Below are 13,448 nucleotides of genomic sequence, written 5' to 3'. Positions count from 1 at the left end.
CTACTTTTACATTCAAATTTAATGTTGACAAAAGCCACAACAGATGGGAAATTTATCTCTGCATTAAAGTCAGCCTATGCACTGCTAAGGTTTTTCAGCATAGTGATATGATACATGCTATGATATTGTAGCTACTTTTGGTTACTTCACATGTGTACTCACCATTGGGCAGATTGCAGAAGATGCAAACTTTATCTCAAACAGAAAGAAATATAACCTTGGAGGAATACAGGAAATATCCATGTAAGTATGGTTTAGTTTGGTTACTATACGTGCTTTGACATTGGTTGTATATACAATGTATGTATTAAGTGTATTGTTACATTCTAGTAACAGCCTGAGTTACTAGAAAGTAAACTTCATACACCAGACTTTTCATGGAACAAAAGTTAACATCTGTTTTGTAGATTTCTGCATTTATATTAGAGCCCGACCGATATAGTATTTTTAAGACTGATATGGATTTCGATATTTGAGGATTTAAAAATCCGATAATGATATATATTGGCCGATATTCTTTTTTTTTTCAGAAACACATAAACAAAGATTTTCCCTAACATTTGTTATGTGTACTTATTTAAGAGTCCTCACCAAGATAACATGACATAATGCAGTTTAAAAATAAACTTGTTTTATTGTCATAAATAGTACTTTGAACCAAAGTACAACAAAATATATTTAAGTTTTGATAAATAAGAGTCAAATGTATGAAAATACAAAAAAGTTTGTAACTTATTTTTTATGCTATGTAGCACGTGTGTTACACTGCATGGTTCGCTATGTTTTCATCGGCATTATTAAGCTTATCATAGTTTTCAGTTAGCATTTGCTATACTTTTTTATAGTTAAATCGCTGTTTCCCCAAAGCTAAAATTAGCCAGAATTTCTCCAATCCAGTGTTCTAATCACACCGGTGTGACCGTACGCGCGAAAGGGTTAATAATTTCCAATGCGCCGACTGTAACTACAGACATGCGAGTCGCAGATATATTTACCATTGCTTCATTTAGGCAGAATAAGTTAAACGCTATAGTTTAACCACTCGTTAACGTTAGCGGTGTTCCACTGATAAACATGGCATTAGCTAGCTTTGTGGGTAACCTAATTTAGCAATTCACAGCGTTATAAGCTGGCTGTAAGCGATGTGGCCAGAGAATTTTTAGAAATGACAAGGGAGAAATGATAGGACCTTTGTTTACTCGATAGAACTGCCACACTGTTTCATAAATAAACCGACAATCAAGTTTGTCAACAGCTTAGCCTACACTACTCAACTACTGTAACGTTAAACGTAATTTTGATGTTTGACTGACTGTACCGGCTTTCACGTTACTGCAGCAAAACCAAGCACGGCTGACATGAACATTGTCAGGCTTATTTAGGCTAAGAGGAGAAGTGATGGGGATATTTATTATTATTATTATTATTATAAGTTATGTATTTCATGTGACAATTATCAATTTACCATGAATGCAGATGATCTCCGTGGGCTACTCTGCTTAGGTCAGCTGATTGTTGTGAATTGTGGCGTTCCAAGCACGAGTGTTGCCAACAGTGTGCCCTCTGGTGGACAAACTACGCAACGACAACACTCATAACATACTTGAAGGATCCATCTTCCGTCTCTCTGTTTCGGTCGGGCTCTAATTTCTGTACCCTCTTTCCTTCAGTTTTTTTTTTTTCCAGCATGGTGAATGTTGGTGGTAATGTTCCACTTATTCTGTCTTAATAATTGTTTCTCATTTAGTGGAGTTGCAGCAATTGATTGCATCATATGCACAGGAAAAGGTGCACTTGAGACCTTTCTTGAAAGATCTGCATTTGGCTGTCTTGCACTTTGTCTTCCAACCACATGTGACAAACAGCCTGCAGGTAACCCGAGTTAGGGACCAGGCTGACGCTTCCATTGGAGGTGAAACATCAATGTGTTCTCATTTTGTATGTGTTCACACACAGATTGTTGCTTGATAATTTCCTTAAGTAGCGTGTAGCCAAGAGAGTCCATTGTAAGGGGTAACTTTCTAGGTCTCCCTTTCCTCTCAAAAATATGGAGCCTAGCATTGTTGACAACTGACAGCTATGGTGTGCTGATTCAAGAACAAATCACTTAAAATGATGACCTGTGAGTCCTAATGGGATACAAGCTTTACCTTGGCAATAATGATTAGGTACTTAATTGTACATGTGCATACGTTGTAATGGGCCATTTAAGAGGCAAGCAGTCACTTCTGGAGGCCTATGCTCCTTCCAATGCTACACTTGTGGCCATAAAAACCCCTGGATTTTGGCAACCACATTTTTGGTAACCACATAGAAATTCTGCTTTGGGAGCATGCGTGATAATTTGTTTAATTTTCAGATTAATACTAGGGAAAAGCTAGGCATGCCAGGTCCACACAGGCCTACCTGCTGACGCAGTGGAAAGTAGGGCTGAGTAACTAATTGAACTTTTGATTATTTGTCAATTGTGAAGTCACTATTTCACTGTACTTTGGTCAATTGCTTAAACAGTGGCGTTTCAGTTATGTTGTTTCCTTATCTTAGAGAGTCAACATATCAAAAATCATTACTCTCCTGAGCTGATGTGTTATTGTACCACAACTACCGGAACACACGGTGTGGAAACACAGCAGCATCATGGCTGTCTCCTACCTGTTCCCACACTCCCACACTCACATGCATGTGCATGCGCAAACATAGAGGGAAGAAGTAAGGAACAGAGGTGATCAAATTAACTAGAAAACTGCTTTTCTAAATGCATGGTTTTAAAAGTCTCAATTCATAATTTTGTGTACTTGAATGGAAAAGTCAATCAGGAATTGGTGAAAATGAACAAGCTAGCAAGCCAAAGCAGATAATGTTAGCTAGGTGAGTGACTGAGTAGCCTCAAAGTATCCTGAGAATATGGCAATGATTGTAATGGAAATATAAATTGTGAGAATATGGCAGGTAGCCCAATAAAAGCAGTCATAACTATTGTTGCCCTTACTATGATCACTTAGTATTTTGTCATCACCTTATTAATAATTAAACAAATAAATTTCTTTTTGATTCCAGTCTGGACCATATCCTATTTTCATTTAATTAAAATATCACTTTTTATTTTCATTATGTTGTAGTAAGTAGCATCTGAGAATCATTCTGGAGATATCATTTTGTGTTCTCACCATTTTATTAAAATAATCATAAGCAAAACCCTGATTATATTTGAAAATAGAAACAAACAGAGATCAAATTTAATTGCAAAAGTGAATCATTAAGAACTAGTGGAAAGCGTAGCTTTAGAGGCTTTCAACAGAAGGCTGCAGCCACCAGTGCTCACCATTACTGCGTAAGAATATCTGCTCCAGGACATCCAGCACACTACAATACTTAGTGTTGCTCTCTGCACCAGGGTAACATTGTGTGTTGTGAGCAACCATTAACTGAAAAATTTCAAGCACAAGTCTTGATATGTTTGCAATAAACTTTGAGAATAAATAAATAAGTAAATAAAATTCTGAGAACATTAAGAACATTTTCCATAAAACATTGCTCTTTAACATTTGATGAACGTTTTTAATAGTTTTTCGAATAATATTCTAAAATTATTCTCTATAAATTTTAAGTCAACATACAAATTTCATTTTAATAACATTACCACAAAAAGTAAAAAAAAAAAAAACATGATTACGTTCCTGAGATGAACTAAAAATGTAGATTTTTACCTCAAAATCAAACGTATCAAATAGATGCATTAGGGTATATTTTACTCCATATCGGCATTTATTATTCTACAAACGATCACGATGTGTGTATGTCATACCTCGCTAATTCTCTACATTTTTAACACTCTAAATACTGTACTTTAGCCCTGATAAATCCAGGAGTACAACTAGGGAAAATCTGTTGGACTACATGAATCTACACAAAGGTTTGAAGTCGGACCTTTCCATGCCTAATACTTACGCCACAATTCTGCCCGAAATAGTACCAGACAGGCAGCGCTGCCTCATCCCTTCAGCCTACAGCCAACGACACGCCCCTCCCTTTTTATGTAATCCAATCAGGTACAACTTCCTTCTACGATATCCTTTGGGGGAAGAAAGGCGTATATGTTTTCCCCGCTGTCCCCTCCTGACGCCTACCCGCTAGGCGTTTTCAGGGCAACTTACTCCCACAGTAAAATGCCCGAAAAGTAATTTTCAGTTCTGTTGCTCGATTCGTTTGAAAAATAATTACCCGAGAGATAGATTATCCGAAAAAGTTAGCGCTTGCTTGTGCCTAGCTAAGGAAACGAATGTGAAACTTGTTAGCTGCCATTAGTTTCTACCTCGGTATCCCAGGAGGCCGAAGTTTATGAATCCATTGTCAGGAGACAGTAACAGTCGTCTTTAGTTACATAAAGCTACTTTTACAGTCTGACCCCATGGCGCGTAACGTAACGTCGGGTAAGTCTGATAGAATTGGTGTTATTTTCCAGCGAACGTTTGCAAGTTACAAACATGCTGCTAAAAACATACTTGGATAGATCGCATGATTGTAGGCACTGTGAGCTAACTGCACGCTACCTGGTGTTTTTCGTTTCAGAGGATCGAGATGAAATAATATTACACAGAAGTGAAGTCCTTTTGAAAGAGTAAGTTATTTCCTGTTCATCTTCGTTGTTGAGACACAGTTTGGTATACTGTCTAGCTAACTGGCTAATTTAGCTTGCTACCAAGTTATGGAATCAACAAAACGTATTAACTAGTTGAGACACTTTTGCATGTAGCCAATTACAGTAAAAACTTATACATCACTTCAGAGAAGGATACAACTATTATCTACCTCACATACACATGCAAATATGAAATGACTGAGGGGGCAGTTAAAATGGCGAGGGGGCAAATCTTATTATATAGTAAAACGGTAGATTATCATCCTGCTATGCCTATTTTTTTATCCTGCGGGTGGCAATATAGTGGCGTTTTGACTAGATGCGAACAATTCCCTACCTTGCCTTTTCCATGTGTTTGTGCATCATTGCCATGATATGAAATAGGAATATGTGGGGAAGATTGCCAGGTCACCATCTAAAATTGGTCTGTTGGTAGGTTTAATGATATTCATTGATTTAACCATGCAATAGCCTCTGAAAGGCTAAATAGCAACAAAACAAAACTGTTTGATGATCAGATCATTTTGTTTGTCTTTCTGCTCATGCCATGCAGTTCTCTCGCGCTCTCTCCCTCTCTCTCGTTGACCGAAACTTCACTATCATGTCGTTTCCATCTAGTATTCCAGTGTTTCCAATAGCCTATCACTTCTTCTTCACCTCCTCCACTGTACGCACCTCTGGTGAAACTGCATTCATAGCAGTCACGACTTTGAGCCACTCCGCATTTTTCCGTTGTTTGAAATGCCGCTAGTCTGACCTCCAAAAAGAACATTTTTTTCTCCTCTCCACCTCATCAACCATCACCTCTATCTCTGTGTCCGAATGATTTCTTTTCTTACGTCCTGTTATTGATCCTCAACATCAATCTCTGCATTTCACTCAGATTTACCTGGGATCTTTATATGCTAATTCGACTAATTAAAGGAGTGTCTTGGTCCATATAAGAACAATTGTGGGAGTGGACGTTAAGCACATTCATGTGCACTAAGGGTGGAACGGTTCACAAAATCCACGGTTTGGTTTGTATCACGGTTCTGTGGTCACGGTTTTCGGTTAAATTCGGTATACATTGTTGATGTTTTTTCTACTATTTTAACACTCCAGAAATACCATACATCAGCATAAAAATATATAGCCTAATAATCCACCATTTGCAGTATTTAAAAAAAATAGGTTATTCTCAAGGTCATGTCATGTAATCAAAAAACTGAAAGAATGAGGCAGCTTGATCTTAGGCATAGACACATTATTGTGACACTGACAATCATAAATTAAACCTAGGTGAGATTCTGATACAGCAAGAGGGGAGATGTTGCTAATTTCAACAGGCTTTTCATTTATTTGGAAAAAAAGGTTTACAACTGTTGGCCTTAAACAAATTCTAGCTGAGAACAAAAACACTTATTCATTCGTCAAATTAAAAGAATAGGCTTTCTTGTCACCACGGTTACTGCCATCTATACCTTTTGTGCAGGTTTATCACACAAAGACTGAACTGACTGAAATATGTAGGCTACATTTATCAAAGTGTTAACTTTGCAGTGGCTCTTACAAAAAAATGAATCTTTTAAAATAAAGAGAAGAAAAATGACTTAAAGCTGTGAATTTAACTTGGCTATTTTTATGGTCACATTTAGGCAAAGGCCACCAACATAAAGTGAAACATAAGCTCAACCAGCACAATACTTTTCTTTCTTTAAACTGAACACAACCACTTGAAATGAAAGTGCAGTATTTGAAATCAAATCAAACAAATAAATATGGCTGGATTTCGTATCAAAAGTTAACGTGCCACTGTGTTATGTAACGTAAATAAATTAAATAACAAATTAGCTGCCCATCAATATAAAATGCTGCATAAATAAAACTAACACACACTGCACTGTTTCAAAACAACATTGCTCTCTTCATTCTATTTTCATGTTCTTTTGCAAGAAGATCAGTTTGTCCACATTTTCTGCTGAGAGATGAGACCTACTTGCAGAGACAATGTCCCCTGCTGTAGAGAAAATTCTCTCACTTGGTACAGATGTACCTGGGACAGCGAGGTAACGTTGTGCCAATTTGGCAATGTGAGGATACTTAGGCTCATTGCTTTTTCACCATGCGAGGGGATCTGCATCTACAGAAATGCAGCCTGTGGCTTTGTAGGAGGTGACTTCTTCCTGAATGATGCTGGACAAAGGCTTGGTGGTTCTCTCCTCTGTTGTAAACAGTTCTCCAAATAGCTCTGCCATGGTAGATTTTTTCTGGGGAGGAGATGTCACTGATCCTCCTAGCTCTGCTGCTGAGGATGAACTGGCCACCTGGATTTCATTGGGTTGACCCTGTAGAGTAAACCGACAAACGGCATAATAGTTTTGAAAATATTAATAACAACAAAATGCTTTCATGGCAGCAAAGACACTAAGCTTATTCTCTGGGCTGTGAGGAAAAATATTACAAAGGCATAAATATGCTGGGTTTAGTTTAAAAAATATACAGCAATGATAATGATGATAAATTACATTAAATGTAGTTATATACAAAATAAAACACAATACCTGCTCTTCAATTTCATAGCCTCTGTGGTGAGGTTACTGTAGATTTTCTGAAGAGAAGCTTCCTCCAGGTAAGGCAGAGACTTGAACCTTGGGTCCAGTGCTGTGGCTCTGTGCAGAGAGCCCTGAAGATCAGGGTCTCTGTATCTGCCTTCAAGGTCTTCAGAGATGGCTGCCTTCGGTGTCCCCCATCACTAGGTGTCATGGATTTCAATATCATCTTTTGCATAGGGATGATCATTGACACGGACGGGGATGCTTCAGTACTCATGAGTGTTGTCACAGTCTTCAGGGGTTTAAGAGTGTTAATCAGGTCCTCTGTGTCTGACAAGGCTGCAATGTCCTTGACATTTTTTTAACCTCTTTGTCCATCATGGCAGAAAAGATGGCAGCCTGCTGTTTGACATAACACTCTAACATGTCATATGTTGTGTTCCAGCGAGTTGTCACGTCATGTATTAGTTTGTGAACAGGTAGTTGCAGCATCTCCTGCTTGGTTTTCAGGGCATGGGAAGCTGTGAAACTGACCGCTTTCCTGATCTTCCCCAGGAGTCTGGATACCTGATTTATTGAGACTGCATTTTTGGCTGCAAGGTTAACAGTGTGTGCAAGGCACCAGATCTGTGGCCCCAGTTCAGCTGTTGCATTGACTGCATTCACTATGTTTTTTGCGTTGTCTGTAGTCACAGGGGTTGTGCTGTTGCCCCTCTCCAGTTTCCATTCTGTCACTGCTTGTGTCAGTGCTTCAGAGAGGTACTCACTTGTGTGGCTCTCATAAAGGGGGCTGCAAACGACACTTCTTGTCTCCCACTCCGAAGTAATGTAATGTGCAGTCACAGTTAGGAAACTTTCAGTGGCCCTGGAGGTCCATCCATCTGTAGTAAGAGCTACGTAGGCTGTTTCGGACAGTTCTTTGACAATTACTCGTCGTGTCTCTTCATACAGTTCGGGAATTATCACGTTGCTGAAGTGTTTGTTGGAGGGAATATTATACTGTGGCTCGAGTAATTTGATCATATTTTGAAATCCTGCATCCTCCACCACGGCATAAGGCTGCATATCTTTCGCTATAAAAACAGCCAGTGCTCTTGTTATAGCTTTGGCCCTGTCTGACTTTTCATTGAGTGGTTGTTTAAATGCTGCGGGGAGTTGAAGTTGTTCTTTCCTACCCGACTCTCCTTCTTTCGCTGTCAGTTGACACACTGGGGTGTTGTCTCCGCAGATGAGGTAACATACTGGAAGTGTTGCCGCTAGCATAGCACACTGTCGCAGTTTTATCCACCACTTTCTTACCGCCGTCGTCGTAGGTAGCACTAAATCCAAAATGATCCCACACAGCAGACTGAAACGATACTGTCGGTGCATCCTCTAAAAACTCTGGGCCTTTGTCTTTTCCGCTTGCCATTTCTGCAGTTGACCTGCTGCACTCGACACTCCTAACATTTGCCTCCGTGCCAAATGGAAAAAAAACACGTCACGCTGCGCATGACCTGACCCGAACAATACACGCATGTCCCGAACCGTGACAAGTGAATTGAACGGTACGGATTTTTTTCATGAACCGTTCCATCCCAAATGTGCACATGATCTCACGATGGTTTGATTTACGCTCAGATTTATGAAGACAATTAGGCGTACATGGTGTTTGATAACTCTGACGAAAAACCTCCGTACACAAATCGGGATTCTGCGGCATTCCTACGGCAGGTTGTACACAAAGATTGATACATATGGCCCCTGGAGTTCTACTTTTACACTGCTGACCTTTGGTCTGTTTTTTTCATTTCTCCATGCATTTGTCCTCATTGTTGAAACCTGCTCTGTGAGAGCGTTGTTTCATGGTATGGAAAAGATGTAGGCTATAGGCTATATAGGCTATATATATGTAGGCTCACCATATTCAGGCTCCTGAATGGCATGTGAGCTTTGTAGAACACTTTGAGATACCACTCCTCACAACTTTCAGTTTCCGTAGATCTGAGATCACCTTCCACAATGCCAGATCCTTCATAGAGAGCAGCCATGTCAGTGTATTTTTAATACTGCAGGCCTGGACTGCATGACAACATTCTTCAACAGGCTCAACACTTCTGTGGCAGTTTTGTTGGACACTTTGCTATGGGAGCTGATTTCAGAGAAGTTGTGTGTGGTGTTCTGATATTTTTTAGTCTTTTTTTTAATATAAAACCAAGAAGTCACTCTCATATTTCCTATCCAGATTGGGTTTCAGTTGCTTCAGCCTATCATTCACTGTATGGCCAAAAAATCTTCTTCTCATAGATTTCAGTCATAAGCTCATACACTGAAGTTATGAATGTTATGAAGTTTAGAATGACTTTGTCTCCATTGTTTCAATACAAGTCTGTGAATTTCAGAGTATGACAGGACAAAGGACATAAAGCTTGGACAAATTACTGGTAGTGCCCTCGTCATGGAAGCATTTCCAATGACTCATTCCATGTCAAATGATCTAAAGAGAAGAGATTTCCACACCAACCATCTCAAAACATACAGCCATTGTATCAGAAGATATGAAGTTATGAATTCTTGTTTTTTTTTCTTTTTTTTTTTTGTTTGCAAAAATGTTTGATGGTTGCATGGATAAAAGTAAATTAATTTTGACCAAGTCAGCCATCTTTGTTTCTGATGTTTTCTGTAGAGACCTATTATTTCTAGCAGTGTACCTTTTTTGCATTGAGCAAAATATGAGCCAGACACTTCGTAGCAAACACATCCTTTTGAGTGAGATTCAGTTTTGCCTGGTAGTTGTCTTTTCTGCTTTCAAACACAAATGTGTATTATTGTAACCAATCTGTATTAAATGAACTCCATTCATACAATACAGAGTGAACCAGATAAGCATTTTTGAAAATTAGATCTGACTAGCACCTGATGAAATGACAGTTGTGGTGCCACGAGCAGCTGTGGTGCATCTAGGCTGCAGATGCCCAGCAAAAGGAGACAAATATTATTTGCCGAATACCATATCAGTATGGTTTACTGACAGTTACTAGACCAATGGAGCTACACTATTAATAAATTGAGAAATATGTAAACCAATAGGTGGCACGGTCACGTCTTTAACAGGAATGTGATGATGGTATGAGTGTACATGTAGAGGACGTATGAGTGCAGGATAGAGCATTCAAAATTTTGACTGTCTGGCATAAATCCAGAAGAATGGCCATCCTGTGTACAATAGACTTCTACCCCCTGTCTGTCCCTCAGACCTAGTTGAGTGTTCTTTTAATCAGTTTCATACAGGACCAATTAAATGAAGAGGCCGTTGGGAGTGAAGTGGTGCTGATTGATGAACCCCTGACACAAGAGGAAGAGGAATCAAGAATTATGAAGGAAATCTCACTCCTAGTCAGAAGAACTGCAGAAACACTTCAGCGGGACACAGAACTCAACCAGTCAGTCACAGTTCAGTGTTGCCTTCTTTTCTCTCCTTCCAAATGTTGCATGTTGATGGCTGTGTACACCTACCTGTCTCAGATTTAGTCGAGCTCATATCTAAAGTCATATAGTTTTATGCTTCTGTACACAAAGTAGTTTTACGATGGCTATATGGAAATGGGCAGTTCTACTGTCATGCAAAGGAAGTGCACAGCGGTTTCAGTTCCTAAAATGTCAGGTTTTCAGAAGTTGCAGAAACAAAAAAGAAAAACTGATTGGCTATTTACAACATACAAAGGAAGCAAAAGGGAGCCCATTTACTATATAAATGATAACTGTTTAACACAGAGTGTTTATATTTGGTCCAGACAGTCAGCACTGTAGGGGTCATATTGAAATTTTTTTCTCTGTCAATGTCAAACCTATAAGTCTTTTGATTTGCTGGGTTGTTAAGAACATTCTTGAAGGGGTATGGTCAAAAATAGAACATCTAAAGGCAGCGTAGGAATGGGAAGCAGCCCAGGAGCTGAATATCTGGTCATAATACAGCATATGTGTATTTACCTAAGGGCAACTTGGTATTTGGTCTAACATTGGCAAAAGGTAGTATGCCACCTGTCTGACAAAAATGTGGACAGCGCACTGCTGATGCATCTTTTCTTTTTTCTGCGATTGTAACATGACATTCGGGTATTTTGAAGAATATTACACTCTTCTGCATGGTCACTGTGAAGGTACATGATGGTCTTGCATTCTTTCTAAGCATACTATTTAAGCTAGTGTATGATCTGGGGCAAAGCCCTGGTCTGTTTCCATTGCCCTCTGTGCAGTCTACAGAGTCTTTACTGTACGCATGTAGTCTGATCACCGTCTGCCTTATTGCTTGTGTGTGACCGGTCATGCGATGTATGTGCATAACCTCTCTGTGAGAGTGTGGATACACTGCTGTCATTGTATATGGTAGGTTAATGATTTCCTTTTCTCAATCCCTAGTGCAATAAACAGCAAGTGGCCATTAACCAACAAGGATAACTACTGGAAGTTGGTGAATAAAGTATTTGAAGATGGTGTTATTTCCTGGGAGAGAATTGTTGTGCTGTTCTATATCGCAGGAAAAATTGCTGTGAAGGTATTGTATGTCTCTTTGATGTTGTCCACATATTTATGATGACCTGCAGACAAAGTATATTATGTAGAATTTTCCCTGTTCAATGAAACTAAGTGTCAGATGAAAGTGTCACCCTATAGCCTTCATCTCTCTGCCTTTGTATAAATAAGAATGAGGATTCCACACTCAATGGATGTATAGACTCTGCATAGCCTGTTACAGAAGCAGCCAAAGGAGACAGTGAGCTTCGCTCTGGTATGTTTTGCTGCAAAAGAAATTTTGTGTTATTTTGGCTGTTGGGTCACTTCCATTCAAAATCAACAAACCTGGCCAAGTAGTTCTTGAGATATATCTGTTTCAAATTTAGTTCACTTTTTGATGTCATTTGCAAACTGTCTCAGTTTACCAGTCACTTCAGACTCTGAGGTGCTAGCGTAATAAGCTCATTTGGAATAGCTTTATATCTAACACACTGTCAAACAATAAGAAAGAAAAAAATAGCCATATGTAGGTGCTGACCGCTGCTGCAAAGTCCAGTTAGTCTGTGTGTTTGATATTGTAACATGTTCTCTTTCAGTGTGTGAGCGCCCACATCCCCCAGTCTGTATCGGATATAATTTCCTGGACTTTGGATTTCTTCAGGAGGAACCTTGTGGATTGGATCCGAGAACAAGGAGGATGGGTAAGACTCTTGCACGCAAAAATGTACAGCATCTGATGTCAATATAGGCATGTGAGCCAGACATTCAAGCAGCATAGACAGGTTCAGATGCACTATATGGCATATTGTGAAACTATATCCATATCTTCATAGCATAGCAGAAACAACATATAACAAACATATAACATACCATACTAGAGACAACAGTGGCTCCAAACACATCTGTGGGCTCTACCTTGAATGCAGTAGCGAATAGATTTGATTACCTGCATTATGTGGATAAAAATATCAATAATGAAAAGTAATGGTAAGTGCAAGTGGTTATCTTTGTTAATGTATTTCCACTGGACTCTCTGTCTCTCTCTCAGGAGAGCATCTTCTCCTGTTTGAGCACCCCGACTTCCCAGCTGATTGCTGTCTTCCTCAGTGGAATTCTTCTAGGGGCCTTCATCGTGTGGAAAATGACCAAAAGAAATTAACTCAGCAAGACTGGAGGACAGCCCTACTGCAGTGAGATGTACAGACAGTCATGTAACCAGTCACATATACCGTGGACATTGAAGCAGACAGTCCAAACAGAGGGAATTCCCTACTGCACTATGTGTACCAAAAGCACATTGGGAAGGAGGGGAAGCCCTTGGGTACTGTAGCATGCACTTTGAGACTAAGACAATTACACATTGACTGCCAAAATTCATTGTCTACCAGAATATATCTACCATAACACTGGTATGTGCACCAGAAATATCCCCCAAGTTGTTTTTTATGTTAAGATGTTAGCTACTTGTCATTCATTTCCATACAGTCAACATAACTATGCAATTTAGATTTTTTGTGCAAACAGGCAAATTAAAAAAAAAAAAATATGACCTTGTAAATCATAGTCAAGTAAAATAAATGTTTTTTAAATTTTTAAGTAGTTCTGTTTGACCGTGTTTCTTTGTCCCATTGTGTTGTGAATTCTACTTCCCTGTAAGACTTAACCCAACCATGCCTAGCTTTCTTTGAAATCCCTTCATCAAATTCCACAAATTCCAAGGAACATGCAGAATCCTGTTTGGAGCCATCACGGTCATTATCTTGTCTGTTAATGTACAATGG

The 13,448-nt window shown here is 39.2% G+C and overlaps 1 protein-coding gene across 1 annotated transcript; it reads left to right on the top strand.

Annotated features, from left to right (window-relative positions):
* Positions 1 to 4,115: 4,115 nt before the first annotated feature.
* LOC118787678 (apoptosis regulator BAX-like) lies at positions 4,116 to 13,188 on the top strand. The gene is made up of 6 exons (XM_036543276.1): positions 4,116 to 4,430; positions 4,570 to 4,618; positions 10,434 to 10,595; positions 11,572 to 11,707; positions 12,264 to 12,368; positions 12,716 to 13,188. Exons 1-6 carry the CDS (start codon positions 4,409 to 4,411, stop codon positions 12,824 to 12,826), a joined length of 585 nt encoding a protein of 194 aa, XP_036399169.1. The 5' UTR covers positions 4,116 to 4,408; the 3' UTR covers positions 12,827 to 13,188.
* The last annotated feature ends 260 nt before the right edge of the window (positions 13,189 to 13,448 follow it).

Source organism: Megalops cyprinoides, chromosome 1, assembly GCF_013368585.1.
Source record: "Megalops cyprinoides isolate fMegCyp1 chromosome 1, fMegCyp1.pri, whole genome shotgun sequence".
Lineage (NCBI taxonomy): Eukaryota > Metazoa > Chordata > Actinopteri > Elopiformes > Megalopidae > Megalops > Megalops cyprinoides.
The sequence above is the reverse complement of the archived record's forward strand: the minus strand, read 5'-3'. Positions and strand labels throughout refer to the sequence as shown.

What these genes read in the sequence shown, in the direction of transcription:
- LOC118787678 (XM_036543276.1), top strand. Translation starts at nt 4,409, where the DNA reads ATGGCGCGTAACGTAACGTCGG. An exon ending in AGTGAAGTCCTTTTGAAAGA is followed by an intron (nt 4,619 to 10,433) that starts GTAAGTTATTTC and finishes TCTTTTAATCAG; the next exon opens with TTTCATACAGGACCAATTAA. An exon ending in CGGGACACAGAACTCAACCA is followed by an intron (nt 10,596 to 11,571) that starts GTCAGTCACAGT and finishes CTCAATCCCTAG; the next exon opens with TGCAATAAACAGCAAGTGGC.